Source organism: Anabrus simplex, chromosome 4, assembly GCF_040414725.1.
Source record: "Anabrus simplex isolate iqAnaSimp1 chromosome 4, ASM4041472v1, whole genome shotgun sequence".
Lineage (NCBI taxonomy): Eukaryota > Metazoa > Arthropoda > Insecta > Orthoptera > Tettigoniidae > Anabrus > Anabrus simplex.
The window spans coordinates 133,251,462-133,275,670 of NC_090268.1; the positions used below are offsets into that span (position 1 = coordinate 133,251,462).

Genomic DNA, 24,209 nt, shown 5'->3' on the forward strand with positions numbered 1-24,209 from the left:
CATCTTTCTGTACTAGTCTCTTTCCTTCTTTTTTTTTTTTTTTTGCTAGTGGCTTTATGTCGCACCGACACAGAAGATGGGTTTGATGGCGATGATGGGATAGGAAAGGCCTGAGAGTGGGAAGGAAGCAGCCGTGGTCTTAATTAAGGTACAGCCCCAGTATTTGCCTGGTGTGAAAATGGGAAACCACAGAAAACCATCTTCAGGGTTGCTGACAGTGGGATCCGTCAAACCTTACTATGTATGAAGTTCTCAACTCACCAGTGCCTACATTGCATCTGATTCCCTGAGTGTCATCCAAGCGTTAAACAATCCCAGTTTCAATGAACAGGTCAATGCCTTGGTCAATGTGGCAGCTAAAGGACAGGGTGTAGCATACCATTTAGCATTACCCTTTACTGATTTTTGAAGCAGTTGTAGAGATATGATCAGACAAACATGGCAAGATGATTGGAGTCACCCCTCGAGTAGAACGGGTCAAAGTTTGTTTACGCTCCTTCCAATTATACCTAAATTTCCGTGGTTTAAACAACATTATTATTCTCAATGTCATATTACTAATATTATTTGTTTGCGTCTCAATCACACGTGCACTCCTGATCAGTTATATCACATGTAATTGGTAGAGTCTAACCTATGCAAATGTCATACTTTGGTCATTACAATTAGCCATATTGTGTTTCAATGTCCGCTGCTCAAAGTTAGCAGAATAAAATGGTTGTAGCTGTTTTTTAGGCAACAATTCGTCTTATCCACTCATCTATCATGTTGGATAATAAATCCCACGCGCAGTACTGTGGTGGCTCTATCTAACTTCCTTTCCGAAACCAACACTTTCATTTAATCTTCCCTTGTATGTTGATTCAGTCATGTCCGTGTGGTAGAAAGTCGCAGAGAAGGAACTGCTATTAGCAAGAAAGAAGAAGAAGAACTTATTGGAAACTCTAGGCAATTAAAATTGGGGGTTTTATACAGGAATTCAGCCTATCAGTAAAAAGTTCTGGAAGCTTCCCCTCAAAAATACTATAAAAGTTGGATGCATTAGGGCCGTATTGTTTGAATTGCTCCAATTATTGTGAGTGCGGCGTGTCCATTAGGAGGCAGGTGCCATGGGTGGCATTCGGAAGGCCCAGCAATTCAAGGTAATGGCAGAATATTCATAAACAGGAGATAGCTCCTGCAGATAGCTTGGGATGAAGGTTTCATCCCCTTTTATTTATGAAAAGTTTTAAATTTGGTGGTTTAAATATAGCATTTTTGGCAAGTCTCAGGACTCTATTCTATTCCCCACTGGGAAATATGTAATGTAAGGGAACAAACAGTGATTACTCTCTGTTGGTTCCCATTCAACTCGGCATGGGGTGACTATAGTTTTCAAAACCTCTAAATTCCTTCATCACATTTGGCTTTAATATTTCTTCCTTAGTCACCCCACTGTAGAATAGGCTTAGCCTCTGTATCATTGGGACATAAGCCCTCTTAAGGTTTTATCTATTTCTATACGGAGGGCACGCGTTTCGCCTCATACCCTTTTGTTTATGGCCAGTCATATTCAACCTTTTTTTTTCAGGATGGGCAATTATGCCCCTGTAAATTTATTATTGTGTGTAGAATTGTTTCTGGTTTGAAGTTCCCTTGAGGAACAGTAAGTTATAACCTGTTGAGCAATAGATAAGCCAACCTTGGGGCTACTTGGTGTAAATACTTTAACTGAGGTCAACCGATGGATTGTCAGGTGTAACTTAGTGCGCAATAAGAAATGTATACCTCTACGAGGCTGGACTATAGTACCTTTAGGAGCTCAGACTCCTATATCATATAAATGATCAGAGAAAAGCCATGCTCTTTGTACAATACTGTTCTTATCAAGAGCAATGATGCTCTTTTCTATGTAAATCAACCATGCTATATAATTGTAAATTTTTTACCTGATTTTCAGACTTTAAGTCATTGTTACTGCTACAGCTGATGAGCTCATTAATATTGTTATTCATTCAGATTTTCTATTTATCAATTTCAAATTTTAAAAAAGAAGAAGGAAAGAAATAAAATTTCCAAATTTGTTGTATTAAGTTATGCTCTAGTTAATTCCTTGTCCACCCATTCAACCGTAACGCTTCTTATCCCTCTGTGATCCACTATATACCTGTAACACCTGGTATGTGCGTCAATAACTCGTTGGTGAATAGCTGCCTTAGAAGAGCAAAACATGAAAAAAAAAAAGAGATCTTTGCATTGCTTTTCTAAATGTAAGTAAGGCATTTGATTCCATCAGCCATACAGTAATCATATCAAGAGAACACTATCTGAGTATGATGTTCCTAACAAATTAACGTTATTTTTATATGAGCTACTCTCAAACAATGAAATCCAAAATGAAGTCCATCCTAATAAAATGAAGAAAATCACCGACTAAAGGAGTGCCAAAATGTAGTCCACTTTTGGCCACACTCTTTAATTTAACAATCGATGGGGTATTGAAAGAACTGCCCAATTCTGAAGTGGCAAGTACTTATGGCTTCTCCTTGTGCAGCAACTTGAATAACCTTTTTTCAGTTTCATTTGCTGGTGATCTAGTCCTAATTGCAAGAGATGGAATTGGTATTAGAGCTCTTATTGCTTTCCAACTTGCCTCCATAGGTCTTAAGGTAAATCCATCTAAGGGTAAATTAACTTTTGTGAAGAAAGAAAGGGAGTCTTGCATCTCTGGATGTAACATCTGCAAACAACTTGGTTTATCATTCTCTCGCAGATCATTCAGCACCCATAAAATATCTTGGTGTAGATTTCTGTGATGAAATTGTTCTTGATGAAGAATCAATTGTTTTAAATATTCAGAAGAAAGTATCCCATTTATGTAGTTCTGCATTATTGAAATCTGATCAGAAACTTTCATTAATTAATGAACACATATGGCCTAGTCTGGTTTATCTCTTACACTGTCTAAAATCAAGATAGCAATTCTAGATGATATTGACAAGATACTACAAGGTGCCATGACCGCGTGTTGTGATGTGCCCCTTTCATATCTCAGTGCTGAGTGAGTCTCGAACCCGCGACCTCCGAGAATGAAGAGATTGGGAGTATTGATCTAGAACCTAAGTGAATGTATAACAGCGGCAAGAAGTTACAGTGCTTCGAATATTTGAGTGATAATTTTATTTGAATGGAAATTCGAAATATTCAAGATATAAGATTTCATACCAGTCTAACATAAAGTAAAGTTTAGTGGAAAGCAAAACCAGTGCATGTGCAATATAGTGAAATATCCAACAGCACAGCGCCAGTGTAGAAACAGAAGCGCAATAGGAGCCCTATGGGTATTTCGAGAAGCCAGTGGAAAGAAATATCACGTAGGCCAATGCAGTGATTTTGGCGCATTAGAAAAATACTTTGTTCAAATGTGTTCCAAGCAGGTGGAAACAGTTGAGATGTAACGCAGATGTACCAAGCTACACATCCAGACAGACAGCACCACTCACAACACACAACATTTGGAGCCAATTTTTGACGTTTGTGAGAGCATGGGTCCTTTGAGAAAGAAAAACGTGGAGGGCAGCTGCAGACTGTGTGTCACCAGATGTGGAGGAACATGTTCTCCATGATATCTAGAACAACCCTGGTACAAGCTCCAGGCAAGTGGCCTGCCAACAAGGTGTAAGCCAAAGGACGGTTATCCGTATCTTACATAACAACCGCTATTATCCCTATCACCTCCAATATGCTGAGGGATTATTACCTGCGGATTTTCCTCCACGGGAAAGATTCTATAGCTGGTTTCTGCAACAGACCATCAACATTACGGGATATCTGCCATCAATTCTCTTCACTGATGAAGCAACCTTTGGTAAGGTGTCATAATTAACCTACATAATTGTTATCTGTGGACTACAGAACATCTCAACAGAATGGTTGAAAAGTCTCCTCAGCAGCAGTTCCACATCAATGTTTGGGCAAGGATAATTGGTGACCACCTACCTGGATCAGTTCTTCTTCCACAACGCCCAAACGGAGAAATGAACCTGGACTTCCTGCAAAACACTCTGCCTCCATTGCTGGAGAATGTGTCTTTGGCAATACGACAGGCAATGTAGCTGCAGCACAACGGAGCACCACTCCACTTTCGCATTACTGTTTGCCGACACTTCAACATCATCTTCCCCAAACATTGGCTAGGACATGGAGGTCCTGTTGCATGGCCTACTCAATCACCGGACAAACTCCCTCAATTTTTACTGAAAGGCATTGTGTACGGTGAACCTGCTGCTGATGTTGAGATCCTTGAACAGTGTGTCCATGTAGCCTGTGATGCTATTCGGACAAGCAATCCTAGGAAAGTGATTTGTTAAGTGCTTATTCTCATTTCAAAATATGAAATCAATGAAGAACAGGATGTGAATTTATTCTAAGTATGATCACCTTCCACATCTGCTTCTGATCTCACCAGTACGGGCTGAATATGGTGAAGATAACTGCCACATTAAGGGGAAAAAAAGGGATGTTAATTTGTCTTGAGACCTGGGGGAAAAACAATTGATGTTAATTTGTCTTGAGACCTAAGTCAGCTAACAAAAAAATCAGAAAACCACTAAGATCAAGAACAGCAATACAAAAATGGTACAGCTCTCACACACTAACTATAAAACGAGATGTGGAGGACATGTTTCGAACTATGGTTTTGGTTCTTGGAATGGAATGTTTCTAGACTTTTAAATTACTCATAGCATTGCAATGAAAAGATTTATTTCATTCAAATTATTTGCTATAATAATAGGTTGTTCTGCCTTTCAGTGGGTCCAATCATAATTGTAATCCAATCATTATATCCTAGGGAAAATTAATTGAGGTGGTTTCCCATTTGCACTCATCAGTGCCATTTCAGGCTATTCATCTGCTGCCCTTAACATAGGGAACAGTCGCTGTTGGAGCTGCCTCTCGGAGGTACAGGCGCTGTGGCTGATATCTGCTTCCAACTTGGATAAAGATACGTTTTACATAATTAACCCGAGCACTGGGTTGCCTCTTCCACCACCGCCACTGTACTGAAGCCCTTATTCTTCTCTGTACGTACTGTTGAGGTCTTCACTTGTAACCCTGAGCTGGGACCCTTAACTGGTGCTACACACCAGGTCAGTGCGCTCTGCGTCTCGCCACTCCTGTACTGCCACACACCATCTATTTCCAGTTCATTCCAGCACTGATGAAAATTATGGCCTAAATCATGTGAATAAAATAGCATGTACAGAGTGGATAGGTGACGACTTCGAACTTAAGGCAAGAAATGTACCTTCAGATAGAATTTTGGCCAATGACATGTTTAAGAAGAGAATGATATATTCAATTTAAATTACTTTTCTGCGTATTTCATTCCAAAGCATTTCATGATAATTTATGTGTATTTCTTCATATTCTACATTATCAAGAATTAATCTGGATAAAATCCCAAGGTGTGGCAGGAATGATGATGCAGATTTAGACTTCCTCCATCAGTTTCTATTGATAGTTTTCCTCTCTTTCTGCTCCAGTGATGCTATATTCTTGTGGCTAATACTCTATAGCTAGTTCACTATTTACTATTATTACCACCAATATCCAAACAGATTCTTTCCACTTTTGCAGATTATCAGAAAAATGCATACTGCAGTTCTTTCGAAAGCTCTCATGTTGCATTATGTAGTTGTACTCCTATATCAATCTCTTCGGAAAAACTTAAGGATAAGTTCCTTGCTTCTGATCCTCTCCAGCAACCTAGTGCAGTGGAAGTTCACTGATGATACCTCTCTCCTGTGGTATCATGAATCAAACCTACTTAACTCATTCCTGCATTGCCTCAACTCTAATTACAGTGTCTGTTTCACTTCACAGACTTCCCTCACTTCTCTCTCTTCCCTTGACATTGATCTGCACGTGAATCATCATCATCATCATCATCATCATCATCATCATCATCATCAATGTCCTACTCCAGTTTCCCGGGTGTGGTTAACAAGCCTCCTCCACTCCTTTCTGTCCTTCCAATTTTCCTGCTCCATTACTTCCGCCACATCCAGTTCAGCTTCTCTGTCATTCCAAATCCGATCCATCCACCTTCTTCTCGGTCTTCCAACTGGTCTCTTTCCCTTAACTTCTCTTTCCAATTCCCTTCTTGCTACCCATTCCTTTCTCATTCCTTTTACATGTCCGAACCATCTCAGTTTTGCTTTCTGTATGTTCTGTACTAATGGTTCTATATTTAGCTCTTCTCTGATTTTAATATTTTGAATTCTCTCTCTTCTAGTCTTTTTAACCAACGTTCTTAAAATTTTAATTTCTACTGCTTGGACCTTACTATCTTGTCTCTTATTAGTTACCAGCGTTTCTAGTCCATCTGTTACAATTGGTATGAAATACTGTTTATATAATGTTAATTTCGTTCTCTTGGGTACTTTGTCATCCCATAAAAGCTCTCTGATTTGATGATAAATTGTTGTACCTTTACTTAGTCTGTTATTAATTTCAGTGTTGATTTCATTACTTCCTTTTATAATGCTACCCAGATATGTAAACTGTTCTACATTCTCTAACCATTCTCGTCTATGTTCACTTGGCTTCCCTTTTTCTCTTTTCCACAGCATGACTACAGTTTTCTTTTTACTAATCACCATTTCAAACTCCTTCAGATTTTCATTCCAAATGTCCAGTCTCCTTTGTACTTTCTTTTCTCCTTTCCCCAAATCATCACATCATCTGCAAATACCAAAACATTCACTTCATCACTACTGATACTCTGTTTTACACATTTTATGATTTCATCCATCAATATTATAAACAATAATGGTGACAGTGTACTTCCTTGCTTGAGACCTTTTTTTTTGTATAAAATGTTTCAGTCACTACTCCCCACCTGTACACTGCTTTTACTCTCATGATACAACATTTTTATCTTGTTAATTAATGATTTTGGTACATTCCTTTTCCGTAAGCATTCCCATACGTTTTCTCTTAACTGTATCATAAGCTTTTTCCAAATCAAAAAATACAAATATGATTTCCTTGTTTCTTTCCAGATGTTTTTCCATTATCGTTCGCACTGTAAATATCAAGTCTATTGTTGACTAGTTCGGTCTAAAGCCATACTGTTCTTCCTCTAACTGTTTCTCTATTGTATATCCCTCAGTATTTTTTCTGTGACTTTCTTCATTATTTTCAGCCCATGTGATAATAGGGTTATACCTCTATAATTTTCATATTCTTCCTATTTCCTTTTTTGAACAGTGGTACAGTGCTTCCTTGTTGCCAATCTTCAGGTATCCTTTCATCCTTCCCTATGGCATTGAGGGCTCTGTATAGCCACTGTAGTCCAATGCTTCCTGCTGCCTTAATCATATCAGCATTGAATTTGTCTTTTCCACTTGTTTTACCTTTGGTCATTGCTTTCACTGCCCTTTCAAGTTCCAAACATGTTATCAAGTTCTCTTCTTTTTCTCCATCTATTATTTCCATTTTCTTATCTGCTTCTTCCTCCAGCAGTCATCCTCATTATAAAGTTTTTCAAAATACTTTGCTATCATCTTCTGAAGACCCTTTTTGTCATGTACTATGAATCCATCTTCTCTCTCTAATGCCTTGAATTTTCTTGATTTATTCTTTTTGATTTTATTACTCCATATAATAGTTTGATTTTCTTGACTACCTTGCTCAATTTTGTTGGTAAACTTTCCTCTACATTTCTCCTTTTCTTCCTTGATACTCCTGTTTTCTTGTAGTTTCAATCTTTTGTATTCCACATGTAACCTTTCTATCTTATTCTCATCTCACTGATACGTTTTTCACTTTCCCTTATCCATTTCTTTCTTCACCTTGTTCCTTTCTTTTCTTTTTTTATTTTGTCTGTCCACCAGCGTGTCTCTTTTCCCTTAACCTTTGCTTTTGTTTTCCCGCATACCTCAATTACTGCTTCCACAAATGTCTGTCTTAAATTGTCCCACTCTTCTTCTCCACTTTGTATTTCCGTGTTAGGCAACTTCCTTTTTATACAATCTTGGAATGCCATTCTTTTATCCTCCTCCTCCAATTCCCAAATCCTGATCTTTGGTTTCTTCTTCAATACAATTTTAGGGATTTTCACTTGTTTTAATTCCACAATTAATAATCTATTATCACCTTCCATACTTTCACTGGGGATTATCTTCGTATACATGACGTATCTTCCCCATTCTCGGTCTGTTATTATAAAATCGATGAGTGTTCCTTACTGTCCATCCCAACTATATTGGCTGATCTTATGGCTATTCCTCTTCATAAACCATGTGTTCTCTTTTTATCAGGTTATTTCTGATACACATGTCCAACAGTTTCTCTCCATCTTCATTTCTATCGCCATACCCATGTGAGCCCAGAGCATTCTCATATCCCATTCTATCAGTTTATGAATACAACTGTTAGTTTCCCACAAACTTTATCATCAAGAGTTTAATGAACAATTCAACCAGTTTTATTGATTATATGACTTGCAACTTTAACAAAGTTTGCCTATATTTAATTTTAAATGTCGTATCATACAATAATGTTTTTAATGTGTCTTCCCAATTTAATCATGTAATTTTGGTATTCTGATATATTATTGTAGTTTATTATAGCTGATGATGTCCCTTAGGGGACGAAACATGTACTAAATGTAATAAATTATATAATATGTATTGAATAGGTGGACCACTTAAATATAATATTTAGGTTAATCTTAAATATTTGCTATTTAATTGCTGGATGTCTGGCTGAATATTGGCTAATTTCAGACAAATTGGGATAATCATTTTTCAAAGGTAGAAAGTTCCAGATTAGAGTAAAATCCATATCACAGATTTGCAATCACTGTTATCTAAAAGCTCAATTGACTACTGATCTTTTGATCATAGGAGCTTGCTTACATAACAATCACTATTCCAATAATGGTGAATGAGGAGAATCTTCATAAATATTATAAGGAAAATAAGAATACACACAAAGTCAATCCGAGTCTAGGAATTCATTGAGTCCACAGGTGATACAATACTTTCCTGATTTGAAGTTCTCATACACCAAGCAGTTCAAAAGAGTTCGGACTAATGAAAATGTTTTTTTCTTCTGTATGTATTTTCTGTCATGAGTGTTTACACAGTCAGTGATGATAAATACTGATTTGAGCAAAGTCTTACTTACAAAGAGCAAATGAAGAGATAAGGAATATATTACTTTTAGAAAGGGTTTTTAATTAAAACTCTAAATTGAGGACAACCTTGTATATTTTTATTTACTTTATATAACACTCTATAAACATAACAGCTGCGATATAGTTAAAATTAATGCACACCACTCTGAATCGATATAGTAAATCATGATATCATTCAACAAGGACGACGCTTTACAAAGTAATTATTGCACTGGCAAGAAAGACCAAGATATACTGTAAGTATGTATGTAAGTCGAATAGTAACCTTGGTTTTCTTTGCCCACTGTGGGCAATGGAATGATGGAGTTGAAATATCTACATAGTCTGTCATGTATGTAATGGCACCTTGGTGTGTAAGTATGTGTAATTGGGACATCTTTGCTTCATCCTTTCATATCCAACCAGAAGATATCATACACTATAAGTTGGCGAGTAACTATTACTACTACGATGCAGCACTTGTCACGATAAGTGCTGACTCTACACGCCAACTCTGAGTGATGGCATCCGCTGCTGGAGCGGTGAATTTACGACACCACACTTCCAGGCGAGAACCAAGGTCAAAGGTGCCGGGTGCTCCCAATGCAGCCGTCAGTCCAACAGTAGCAGTTCCATGAGGACCCAGTTCAAACCAGGCTTCTGCTAACCCCACCCAACCAAATGCGCAGGCCGCATGAGGTGAATACAGTTGATTTTTATTCATGGAAGATGAACTGTAGGGAAAGAAAGAAGAACAATATTGGATTCAATTGCATTTCCACATATAGAATATAATTAATAGTAGCAGTATAACCAAGAAACAGTCTGGCTCCTTGGCTGAATGATCAATCTAGTCACCTGAGGGCCCAGAGTTCGATTCCTGGCTAACCTGAGGATTTTAACCACATTTGGTTAATTCCTCTGGCATGGGGACTGGGTATTTGTGATCGTCTTAATACACATCTTCATTGACAGACAACATATCACACTACTTACCACTACAGAAACATGCAACAGAGAATATATCCCTCCACACAGAATTGGCATCAGGAAAATATTATGCGTGGTAATAAGATTGGATGAACAGCGAATGAAAACTGAGGTTGTGTAGTACACTATAAGCAATGATCACAACACAGGATATAAAGCGAGAACATAGTCGTTATTTACATGCCATCACTAACATGCGCAGAAAAGTTTTATATGGTAAGACTGAGCAACCCATGAAATGGAAAATGACCAGGAAAGAAGAATTTTACCAAGAAACAGAGGAAAAAGAATTATATCCAGTTACAAGAACAAATGAATTAACTGAATATTTTGTTCTGCATAAGTAGTTCCCTTTCCAGTGTTGCATTTTTTTTTTTAAGTGCCAGAAATCAACAACATGGAGCTGTCACATTTAAACATCCTCAAATACCACCCACTTTGGCTCAGATCAAACTCACTATATAATCAGAATAGAAGGCCAATGACAAAATGACTACAGAACAGAGCTTCACCATTTCAAATTATATGAAGGCAGATTTCTTTCACTTCAATATGAATGGTTTCCAACCAGTGGCTATCTGTTTTCACATATGCCTTTTCAACATTCCCCTCTTTTTTTTTTTCCTCTCACAAGTTCCCTTTCAACATGGATATGTGTTTGGGCTGGGGGTCTACCTGAAATTAGCATCATCAATTTACCATGGCAACCAGTGTTTGTCTATGTATACTAGGTCAGTAGCGTCATCTTCTCACTGTGCACTTTCTTCCTGTAACTAAAAGCCTGAGAAAATTTCATATCAAGTGAACTTCGTTCTAATCCTCAGTCCAGAATTGAAATCCTTGAAAGTTGCCAATCGCCTAGTGTAGTAAATAAAAACAGTTTTGCAGCAGTTGACAACTACGCATTACAAACTTGAAATTAAAAGTAAAAGCCTATGAAGCGTTGCACTTACAATAGTTACCTAATTCTGAACACCAAAACATTCATTAATAATGCTATATTACTTAATATTCACGAGAAAAAACTCATAATAACAAGCAAATTCACTAGTGTGCCATGAACACCACCACACAGCAGTAAACAGAGAGCTATTCTCACACGTGGATCGGATGTTAGGTAAACGAGGGGCGAGTAAATGACACTTTGGCTGTTCTGCCATTGACACTTCACCCCTTTCAAAAGGTATTTTAATACACGAGTATTGATTAAGAATTAAAACTCAACAGTTTTTTTTTTTTTGCTTTATGTTGCACCAACACAGATATGTCTTATGGTGACGATGAGATAGGAAAGGCCTAGGAATTGGAAGGAAGTGGCCGTGGCCTTAATTAAGATACAGCCCCGGCATTTGCCTGGTGTGAAAATAGGAAACCATGGAAAATCATCTTCAGGGCTGCCATCAGTGGGGCTCGAACCCACTATCTCCCGATTACTGGATACTGGCCGTACTTAAGCGACTGCAGCTATCGAGCTCGGTCAACAGATTTTTGAAGTGAAAAGTGAAGCTATTACTTTACACATGTGAAGTTTTTGTAATGGTTTACCAAAAGGTAGTCTGTCCCAACTCATTTCTCATGTTTTTATTGTTTACTTTGTCTCCCAGGTCACTTGAGATAGAATATATTTAGTGACGTGGGTAATTCTGATTTCACTGTCGGCAGACCTGAAGATGGTTTTCCGTGGTTTCCCATTTTCACGCCAGGTGAATGCTGGGGCTGTACCTTAATTAAGGCCACGGCCGCTTCCTTCCAACTCCTAGGCCTTTCCTATCCAGTCGTTGCCATAAGACCTATCTGTGTCGGTGTGACGTAAAGTAATTAGCAAAAAATTCTGATTTAGAGCAAAGTTACCATTCTAGTTCATCCCAGAGGTATTTGACAGGATTGACGTCAAGATTCTGGAATGACCAGATTTTTTTTTCCAGAAGCTAATGTCCACAGACCAGTCACAAACAGATCTTGCTTTATGGCAGGGGGTATTATCATGCGGAAACACAAAGTGATTATCTCCAAACTGGTCTTCTACCATAGACATACAGCTGGTCACAATGTCTCACATGCTTCAACCTTTAATGTGCTCTGTAGTATTATGAGAGGACCATGTTCCTTTCATGGAAAACACCTCCACCAAATTTCTGGCATTACAGACTATAAACCTCATTTAGATCCATATTGACGGTTGACTTTTTACAAAATTGTACAAAATTATGTTGATTATCGTCTTAGACAATACTACGGTACAATATTTACATCCAATTAAGATGAAATTTTACATAGACCTGTTTCGATCCGGCATAGGATCATGCTCAGTAAGATACACATAATAAATTTAAAATATTCTATCTTTCCTAGCGTTTATCCCAAATTATGGGGTCTGCTGCTTTGCTACACCTCCTCCGTTTCGTCCTATTGCTGACATCTTCAGGTTTTAAACCAATGCCGTGCATGTCGGCCTTGATATTGTCAGTCCACCACTTTATAGGCCTTCCACGTGGTCGTGTTCCTCCCGGATCAACTTGGAGAGCTGTTTTAGCAACTGAGCCATCCTGCCTTCTCATAATGTGACTGTACCAGCGGAGACGTGCTTCCCTCATTTTATCCACAATTGGAGCGACGCCAAGCCTTTGTCGAACATCTTCATTTTTCATATGGTCACATCGAGTCAGTCCAAGAGTCCATCAAAGCATCCTCATTTCCATTGTATGAAGAGTCTGCTCATGCTTTTTTGTCATTGGACGACATTCTGCCCTGTAAATAGCTGCTGGGCGTACCACAGTCTTGTAAATTTTTACCTTTAGATGGTGAGGCATCTTTCTATCGCAGAGGACTCCAGTGACTTGTCTCCAGTTGAGCCAAGCTGCATTTACTCAAGCTCGGGTGTCAAAAGTGGCATCACAGTTCGAAGTGACAAATGACCCTAGGTATTTAAAATGCATGGTTTTCTGCAAGTCTTGATTATTGATCCTTATGGTCCCACTAGTTTGGGGGCTACATTCTAGGTATTCGGTTTTCTGGGTGTTGTGGCGCAGACCATTCTCAGCTAATTTTTCGCTCCAAGTTTGTATCTGGCGTTGGAGTCCAAGGCGTGTTTGCTGGGCAAGTACCACATCATCCGCAAAAAGAAGGGTCTAGGGATGCAATGTCTGTATGTCAGCCGTTACTGTATCCAAGCAGAGGATAAACAATAAAGGCCACAGAGCTCAGCCCTGATGTACACCCACGGTGATATCAAAAGCCGGAGAGATTCCAGCTGGACTCCGGACCACAGTAGTTGTATTATGATACATAAGTTGTACCCAGCTTACATAGGCTTCCAGGACTTCATGACTACGGAGAGCTCACCAGATGAGGTCATGCAGGACTCGGTCAAATGCTTTTTCTAGGTCCAGAAATGCCATGTGTACACTCTTCTGCCTCTCCTCATGTTTTTCCATCAATAGACGTGTGGCATGGATAGCATCGATTGTGCTGTAGCCCTTAACAAATCCACACTGGTTGGATGTTCCTGTGACAATGTTTCTGAGCCTGTTGTCCAGCACTCGTTCAAATATCTTCAGTGTATGGCAGAGGAGTCGAATAGGGCGGTATGTTGAGCAGTCGCTCACATCTCCTTTACCCTTCCAGATTGGGACTGTCGTGCTAGTTGTCCATGCACAGGGAAGTTTGTTCTCGATGATGATCTGGTTGAAGAGTGCGGCAAGGAATTCTGCAGCGGGCTTGCCAAGAATTTTCCAGATTTCTGCTGGTATGTTATCTGGGCCAGTTGCTTTACCATTCTTCATGTTCTTTATGGTAATTATTACTTCCTCTGCCATAATCAAGGGCATGGGTCCATAGACGGGATCATAGCTTGCAATCGGTGGATGATCAAATTCTTTGTTGCTGATATCTGCAAAATAGTCTGACCATCGTTGAAGGATAGCTTGTTGGTCTCGTAGTAATTTGTTATCAGCTCCCTTGATATGCATGACGTATTCAATGTCCTGGGTTGAACGGTTATGGGAGTTTGCAAGGCGATAAACGTTATTTTCTCCTGCTGGTGTGTCAAGCTGGTCATACAGATCCTGGTAACAACGATCTTTTGCAGCAGCCACTGCTTTATTCGCTGCTGATTTCAGCACTTTATACCTCTGAAGGTCAGTATCCAGGCGTGTCTTCCACCAAGTCTTAAAGGATCCCTTTTTCTCCTTGTTAGCTTGTTGGACTTCATCATCCCACCACCAAGTCTGTTTATCAATGTACTTTTGTCTGGGTATTGTTTTTCCCAGAGTTACTGTTGCTGCCTGATGTATCTGTTTTACAGCATCTTCCCACATGTCCTCAACTGACTGGTCAGGCTTCACTAAGAAGTTGGTTAATGCCGTCTTCATTTCGTTCTTGTGGACATTCATTTTCCACCACTTGATATGTTCAGGTCCAGTTTTAGATGTTCTAGAATGTTTGACAGGTTTTTGAATATCCAAAACAAGCAAGTGGTGTTGGGGGGCAATGCTGTTATATGGGATCACTTTGGTATCCATTACCATCTTTAGATCTTGTTCTCGAACCATCCAGTAATCGATCTGAGTGTACTTGTCGAAAAGTTTTTCCTTAAAAAACATGATAAAAATAAAAATATGAGGTGGTGATCGTTAAAACAGTTTTTGAACTGGAGGCCTTTTTGATTCAATATTCTTGTTGTTCCCTGATTTAGTTCAACCGATACCTGTACTCTGCTGGCTTAATTATTATGTTCAGTCATAAGCTGATATATGTAAGTTTTTGCTGAAGTTGAACTGTCTGTTTTCTAGTCTGAAAAATAAAAAATAAAGTTAAGCATTAAAAAATGGTGATCAACAGGAAATATTTAAGGCAAGTTATCATGAACGAAAATTAACTTATGTTGCGTAGCCAGCTTGTATTACCCGTGTTCTCTGACTACGGAGTTCAGCTCTCGACTGACTTGCTCACGCAGTCGAAATGCATGAAGTGTTCTTAGGAAGAGGTGGAGGGGGAAATGGGGCGGGGTTTGCGGGAGAGTAGGAGTATGCGGGATTATGGGGGTGGTGACTGGAACTGAGGGTAATAATTGCAAAGTTTTCTGGTCTTCATACTGTGTGTCTAATGTTTTTAATTTACTATATATATATATATATCTTACTGAGGATGAACCTGTGCTGGGTCGAAACATGTCTATGTAAAATTTTATCTTAATTGGATGTAAATATTGTAGTATTGACTAGAAGGATAATCAACATTATTTTGTACAATTTTGTAAGAAGTGGTATGGATCTAACATGAAGTTTATAGTCTGTAATGGGAATGCCATCCAGGCAAGAAAGAAAGCTAATTTCTACTGTAATACAAAAGTGAAATTATTAAAAATAGGTAAAGACATAACATTTCTTAAGAGATGTCGTAATAATGTGACACCTAAATTCGTAAAGTTCACTAAAGAGACGCACAGGAACACCACAAGAACTAAAATCACTCAATGACAGATAAGATTTGGATACAGGAGGAGATCACGTTTTTACATAAGAAAAAGTTTATTTTGAACAACAGACTTTACGAGGCCCACTTGGAAATTACCACACTTTTAGCCCCATTAGAATGGAATTCGCTACAAAAACATGTTACAAATATGCTAGAGAACACACTATCCAGTAAGCAAAATACATTAGACAAGAAATGGAACTCACTAATAAACTCCAAAAAAACAGAACACAAAAAACTTTATCTAACCAACACAAATGAAACCAACATTAAATCCAAAGGTTTTCACCCACCTGTTATGAACTGAGTAAAGTAAGTCTTAGCAAGGACGACCTTGAAATTCTGAGTTAGTGGACCCAAACATAATTGGCCCAATACCTCCAAACATGACAGTTTAATTACTACTTTAATAGAAACAGATCCTGTCTGGCCAGGTTATCCTGCTACGGTATGGAGTAGACCGTACAGCCAGCGACTCAACGCCGAGTGTTGGGCGGCGGGAAATAACCTGACACCCTAAAGGAGCCAACGGCTTATGGCGGAGGAGCTCCCTTAGGAGGGTGATGGTCCCTTAGTGGAGGAAATGCCACTAGAATCCATCAGGTAGCGTCTGTACTTCTTGTTAGGAGCGGCTACCAACAGCGTCTGTTCTCCATGTTAGGGGCGGCTGAGTCTACACCAGTGAAGGCAAGGGGAAACCACACTGGTATAAATTCCCAGGAAATCACTATGGCGAGGAATCAGAAAGAAACGGCCCCTACTCCCGGGCAGCCCTTAAATGGGCGAGGGGTGCTAAGAATCTCCCGGCTCAAATTAGTGAATTCCGCAATAAGAATGGGGACTTGGAACGTCAGAAGTCTCTATGCAGCTGGCAAGCTTGACAATCTTATCAAGGAAATGGTTAGATTAAGAACACCATTACTGGGAATTAATGAAGTTCGCTGGCCGGGTGCAGGTAAATGTCATCGTGATGATGGTACATTCTATTACTCTGGTAGCGAAGATAATGATAAAGATCATAGAAATGGAGTCGGAATCTTTATAAATTCTGAACTTACGAAGTATGTCAGCAACTTTGTACCAGTCTCTGATCGAATCATGTTATTACAGCTTTCATGCTCACTTTTTAACGTAAACATCTTGCAGATATATGCACCAACAGCGGACAAAAAGTACGATGACGAAGTAGAAACATTCTATGAACAACTTGGAACTGTTCTTAAAGACTTGAAGAAGGATGAAATAACTGTCATAATGGGTGATTTCAACGCAAAAATTGGTCAAGGGCGTCGTTCCGACTTGGTAGGCGAATTTGGGCTTGGTAAATGCAATGACCGGGGAGAAAAGCTGTACGAATTTTGTGTAGAACATCAAATGGTTCTCACCAATACATGGTTCAAACTTCCAAAACGTCGTTTATACATATGGAAAGCTCCTAAAGATGATCCTCAGAATCCTGACTCAACAAGGAACCAAACTGACATTCTGATAAATAAGCATTTCAGAAATTCCATCAAAAGAGTCGCAGCATATCCAGGTGCAGATATTTCCTCGGATCATAATCCATTGATAGCTAACGTAAGAGTTCGTCCGAAAATCATGAAGAATAAGCCTAGAAGAAAGGTACTAAATACACCTAATCTGCAAAATTGTGAAGCTCGGCAGAAAATTGCTCAGGATTTGAATAGGCATTTAAAAGAAATCAATACCAATAACTGTGAAACAGCAAATGATTTATGGAATCAGTTTAAAAGTCGGGTAGAGATACTTCTTCAAAACAAAGATCAAAAGATACATCCAATGAAGAAAAAGAAATGGATGACAGATGATATTCTTGAACTAATGGAACAACGAAGATTAGTAAAAAATGATGCAGAGGAATACAAAAAATTACAACGCCACATAAGGAAAGAAATACGTGCTGCGAAAGAGAACTGGATGAAAGAACAATGTGTGGAAATGGAAATCTTTCAGTCTAAACATGATCTGTTCAATATACATCGAAAATTAAAGGAAATAGCTGGCATGTACAGAAAACGTAACCTTTCTGTACTGGTTGATGTTACAAACAGGCCTATTATTAATGAAGAAGAAGTTTTAAATACTTGGGAAAATTATCTGATAGAACTTTTCTGTGATCAGAGAGGTGAGGAATCTAACCAACGAGCTAATTGTGAAGGCCCTGACATTCTTAAATCAGAAGTGCTATAAGCTGTGAAAGTTTCAAAAAGCAAGAAATCACCAGGTCCAGATAACATCCCTGTAGAACTTCTTAAAATGATTGACGAAGACAATATCCAATTCTTGGTAAAGTTGTTCAATACTATATATAATACTGGAGACATCCCATCTGACTGGCTGTTATCTACATTCATCACGTTGCCAAAGAAGCAAAAGGCATGTAAGTGTAATGATTATAGGCTAATAAGCCTCATGAGCCACACACTTAAAGTATTCCTTCGTGTAATACATAACAGAATCAAGACTAAGTGTGAAAAGACCTCGACGAAACACAGTTTGGGTTCAGAAATTCGTTTGGTACAAAGGAAGCATTGTTTGCGCTAAATATCCTAATTCAGAACAGTCTAGATCAACAGCAAGAAGTGTTTGCTTGTTTCATTGATTTTGAAAAGGCATTTGACAGAGTACAACATCCAAAACTTGTAGAACTCCTAAAGGATATAGGAGTTGACAGCAAAGATATCCGCATTATTGAAAACCTTTACTGGAGACAAAAGGCCGTTGTCCGAATCGGAAATCAAACTACAAACGAGATAGCCATCCAAAGAGGAGTTAGACAAGGTTGTGTTTTGTCTCCATTGTTATTCAACCTTTACTCGGATAAAATTTTCAAAACAGCTTTAGAAAATCAACAATATGGAATAAAAGTAAATGGCGGCATAATTAACAACATAAGATATGCGGATGATACAGTCATCCTGTGTGACAATTTTGAAGGTCTCCAGCTCCTGCTCAATAATATCAGTGCAGTAAGTGAGGACATGGGACTAAAAATAAATGTAAACAAGACCAAGTTCATGATCTTCAGCAGACGTGCCAATGCTGAGGCAATCTTACAACTAAACAACCGACAGATTGAGAGAGTAACCACTTTTAAATATCTGGGTGCCATTGTCACTGAACAACTTGATCCCGAGAAAGAAGTGAAACAGAGGATAGCAATAGCACGAAAAATATTTACAAAAATGAAATCTTTCTTTTGCAATGACTACTTAAATTTAAAACTTAGACAGAGGATGGTCAAGTGCTATATATGGTCAGCCTTGTTATATGGTGTGGAAACATGGACTCTCAAGAACATATCAATGAAACGCTTGGAAGCCTTTGAAATGTGGATCCACCGTAGGATGCTCAGGATTTCGTGGGTTGCATGACTAACGAACCAAGAAGTACTCAGAAGGGCAAGAGCAAGTCGGGAACTCATTCAAACAATAAAACTCCGGAAAATCTCTTACCTTGGCCACATCCTTAGAAATGACCGTTACCTCATCTTACAGCGGATTGTACAAGGCAAAATACAGGGTCGAAGAGGTGTCGGGAGGAGGCGAACATCATGGCTTGGAAACATCAAAGAATGGACTGGAATTCACAGTGTTGAAAGACTTTTCCACCTAGCTAGAGATCGTTCTGCATTCGCCACAGTGATCGCCAACGTCAGGGGGACCTGATACGGTACTATGAAGAAGAAGAATAGAAACAGAAATGGCCGTCAACGAATTACCTTTGGATAAACAGGAAGAGATAAAATACGTTTAAAAAAAAAAAAAAAAAAAACCAAAATTTTATCTTATCATAAACAAGTATTTAATCGTAACACAGACTGCTCCCCTAATATGAATGTCAAAAGCCTCAAGAAGTTAATGATCTAATAGCAACTAAATCAGGGAAGGCAATGGTAATCATGGAGAGGAGTGATTATATTAATAATACACATTCATTTTTCATGGAAAACAATTTTGGCATAATTAAGGATTCCATAAATGGGTTACAAAAAGAATTAAAATCAATAGTCAAGATTAGTATCTTCCTTTTCAATGAATTTGAAAACAAAAAACAAATAACAAAAAAAACCAACTCATAACCATGAACCTTAGGTTACCTGTAGTGAAATCATTATAAAAAATTCATAAGGCTAACACCCCGATATGATCAATTATCAATGTTAGGGGAGCCCTACGTATAAATCATCTCAATTTATTCAAGAATTCCTTAGTAGGCCCTACACGTTATCACTATCAAGCGAATAATATGATAAAAGAACTCTATAGAACTTTCCAAGAGAATAAAACATATGAAGATACCAAAACATTACGAGATCCTTTCATTTGATGTCGTCAACATGTATGCTAATATCCCCGTTAAACCCATTATAAATGTGAACGGAAAATTTAACAAATTCAGTAAATTGAGCAGCAGTGAAATAGATGAGTTCATAGGCTTATTAAAATTCACTTTAAGTAATATTTTGTTTATGAGAATAAAATCTACCAGCAGACAGGGTTACCTATGGAAGAACCGTCCTCTAGTATCTTACATGTTATAAATCTCATTTTTGGTCCATATTGAAAATTTACAGTTCATAAAACAATAAAGGTGTTTTATAATCCACCTATTTAATATTATAAAACACCTTTATTGTTTTATTGTTTTATGAACTCGAGTATCTTGGCGAATATATATGTATATGGACCATTTAGAATTCACAAGCATCAGGAACAAGATCAAAGCCATAAAATACTGGACACGTTACGTTGACGATGTTCTAGATAGCTATCATAGATAGTAATGTTAATGAAGGAACGAAAATTTTGTAACTACTCAATAGTTTAGATCAGAATATTAAATTCACTATGGAAATGGAGAACAACAACTCATCTATATATATAAAATAAGAGTTTTGTCTGTACATTGCTCAGAATTTGAAAAGAATGGTATTTCTGTCTCGGTCAAGTCCATAGAAACAAGAAAATGTATTTTTTACTTTTCCGTAATTTCTGTCTGTCTGTCTGTCTGTCTGTCTGTCTGTCTGTCTGTCTGTCTGTCTGTATGTACACGCATCACGAGAAAACTGCTGAAGAGAATTTAATGAAAATCGGTATGTAAAGTCGGAGGATGAGCCGCTACAATCTAGGATATAAATAATTTTATTCACGCTGAGTGAAATGGTAGTTTAGGGGAAGGCCTTAAATTTAATTATCGAATATTTATATTATTAGCGGTCCTATCGATAAATACTATATAACTAAAGTTATATAGAATTCAATTTCCAGTCATTTATGTCTTATACATTTTTACCGTACCGGCTTTGATAACACAGATATTAATGAATTTGTATTTTTGTTGCTAAGTCCGTATCAACGCCGAGCCACGAGGAAATGGGTTAACAGAATTTAATGAAAACCGCTATATAGAGTCGGGGATAAGAAACTACAGTCCAGGCAGTAAATAATTTTATTTTCCCCGAGATGAAATGGTAGTTTAGGGGAAAGCGCCTAAAATTTAATTTTAAATACCGGTACCAATGTTATTGGTGCTATAGGAAAGTACGGTACTACATAACAAAAGTTGTAGACAATACAATTTCCGATCATTTATGTTTCATTCAGTTTTACTGTACCGACTATGATAAGTGTGGTATTTCAGAAGGCCTACAATATCCAAAGCGCTTAACACTGATCAACAATTACTTTACACTGACCATTGTTTGTTGTGATGTTCTTCGTTTCTTATGGTGCTGCTCAACTCCGATAGATGGGATTACTACTGCATACCGAGTATAACAGCCTGACTGAACATTGGCGGGAAATAGCTGGGGAGTTGGGAAACTTTCTTCTTTAGTATGCCATTCCTCTGGTTCATACATTTTCTGATACTGCAAGGAACGTAACACACTGGTTCGTCATAGCATTCACCAGTATTCAGTAATCGGGAGATAGTGGGTTCGAGCCCCACTGTCGGCAGCCCTGAAAATGGTTTTCCGTGGTTTCCCATTTTCACCAGGCAAATGCCGGGACTGTACCTTAATTAAGGCCACGGCTGCTTCCTTCAACTTCCTAGGCCTTTCCTAACCCATCGTCGCCATAACACATATCTGTGTCGGTGCGACGTAAAGCAAAAAAAAAAAAAAAAATAAAAAAAAATAAATAAATGTAAATAGCATCATAGCATTCGAGCTATTCAGTCCCTACTCTGAGGCACTGATTGGAATGAGTAGTGTGCATTTTTAACGGAATAATGACAGAGGAGTGTTCATGGCAGTCTGCGACCTGGTTGTTCCAGCTCTGGAACTTTGGACTCTTAGATCGGCACCGTAGTACTGTTCGTTGAAAGTGAGAAAGTGTGCGGTTTTTTATTTGATCGAGTATTTTATATGATAACATTGCTTTCAATCGCTAAATTCCTACTGACGTTTTTGTAATGACCTATGTTGAATTCAGTTAGGAAAACCACCAAGTCGGTCTTTCTGAGAATCCCGTAGCGAAGCACGGGTACATCAGCTAGTTTAAAATAATAAACTTCATTTTTGTCCGTACTGAACTGAGATTACAAAGCTTTTTTAAAGTTTTAGGGTTCACCTTATTCAATACTATACAATTTGTTGTGTACATGTAATTATAACATATTATGTTTATTCAGAACTAGTTTTGACGCTATACTGCATCATCATCAGCTGAACAGAGGCATTGGAAAACTGGCAATCATATAAATATTATCAACATCAATATTATTACAAATTAAAATCTTATATTATAATTATTTCAATACATCCTGAAACTCACAAACAATCTGCCTACAATAGCATATTAGAAAGCTTTAAAAATCCCGATCTCAAAGAATAATTTGAAAAAAGAAATCAAGACCATTCGCGAAATAGCCTTGAGGAACGGATTTAGGACAAAGTTTATAAATAAGCTAATAAGTAAGCATACAAACAAGCCCACAACCCCTTTGGCAAGAGAGTCTAAAACTAAAGAAAAGTATGCCATATTCACATTTAGTAATAATAATGATATACATATAATCACTAACGCCTTAAAAAAACACCACCTAAAAATTGCTTTTAAAACTAGTAACACTAATGAAAAAATAGTATAACTGTCACACAGTAAATAGTGGCAATAAATACATACATTTTGGGATATATAAACTGGAATGCCAGGATGCGGTTCACGTTATGACGGACAAATTGGCAGGAACTTCTTCATAGGGTATACAGAACACTGTAACGCTTTAAAATATAATCGTTTCTCTGCCATAATCATAATTATACCACAACAGATCAAGATCTAAAAATTCTACAACCTGAACAAAAAGGTCCACTACTCCACATATATTAGAGAATTTTTACATTAGTATGGATCAATACAAGAATTCACAATCACAAAGAATGGGTATCGTCCACCTAATCAATACTTTATTATGTCATATTACTATGCAGTACCAGTTTCGACCTTCACAGAGGTCATCCTCAGCTGGTCATGAGATCTAAAGCTAACTTAATATATAATTTAAAAACATTACTAAATCTAATGAAGAATGTCACATGATAAGAGTGATAATATTAAAATATACAATACATAAAATATACATTGATATGATGTGTCTTCTGGTTTAAAAAACAAGCGTCGATATTCTATGACCTGTATATGTTACATAAAATTCTGGTGTACTGTTCGTGAGTAATAGATAATTTGGTGAAATACAATTTCTACATTTGAAATGTTTATAGCATTCTTGAGGTACACTTTGAGTTTAGTTCATATTGGTGAATCGTTGCATACGTTCATTGGTATGTTTGTACTAAGCATTCTAGAACATTCTAGGATATGGATGTGACAAAAACTAATAACATATAATACATTAAAATACGAAAAAATGTTCACTGTATTCTTGCGGTATGCTTTGAAGTTATTTTAATGTTGGTAAAGCATTATGTACGTTCACAGGCATGTTTGTACCAAGCATTCTAGAATGTTCAACGATGCATATTGTTTATCTTGTAAGTTCATATAGTTAAGAATGTTGGATGATTTACATTTCCTTGGTACTAATCTTGTTAAAAGATATTGAGTAGGTGCAGATGTTCCCTCTTTGTAGTTTTGTTGCTGGATATGCAGTAATCTACGAGAACAGAGAAGAAAATGAAGTATAAGAATTTGTCAATGGAATGTCTAATGAACGTGTGGAATAAGTGTTTACTTACATAGTACTGTTGACTGGTCAAATGTGTACAGTTAGGGAGCACGTTGTGCACAGCTCCGTGTGTGTCTAGGGCTGGTACTTGTGGAGAGGGGAGGTAGAGGGGCATGAGGGGTATTGATTGGGGAAAGTAAGGTAGAGGTGGTAGAGAGGGGAAGTGGAGGAGCAATAGGGGCAGTGATTGAGGGAGGTGAGGTATGGCTGGGTGTGTCTTCGGGAGGTTCCTTGATATGTATTGGATTCTGTTTTTTAACTATTTTTATGTAGGTGTTTTTTAAAATCGGGATGACTGTATTAACACATTCACGACCATCATCTGAGCGGGCTATTCCACCTGTTAGTGGCAGAGCAAACAACG

The 24,209-nt window shown here is 37.9% G+C and overlaps 1 protein-coding gene across 2 annotated transcripts in view; it reads right to left on the reverse strand.

Annotated features, from left to right (window-relative positions):
• Positions 1-9,060: 9,060 nt before the first annotated feature.
• l(3)76BDm (trafficking protein particle complex subunit 8 homolog l(3)76BDm) overlaps positions 9,061-24,209 on the reverse strand; it is a 127,599-nt gene continuing 112,450 nt past the window's right edge. The window contains exon 22 of one of the 2 annotated variants that reach the window (XM_067145217.2): positions 9,061-9,900. In XM_067145217.2, the coding sequence (XP_067001318.1) occupies positions 9,633-9,900 (268 nt within the window). In that variant the 3' untranslated portion in view covers positions 9,061-9,632. Of the gene's footprint in view, positions 9,901-22,341; positions 23,774-24,209 lie in introns of those variants that run through there. The other variant, XM_067145218.2, reaches the window with a different exon arrangement.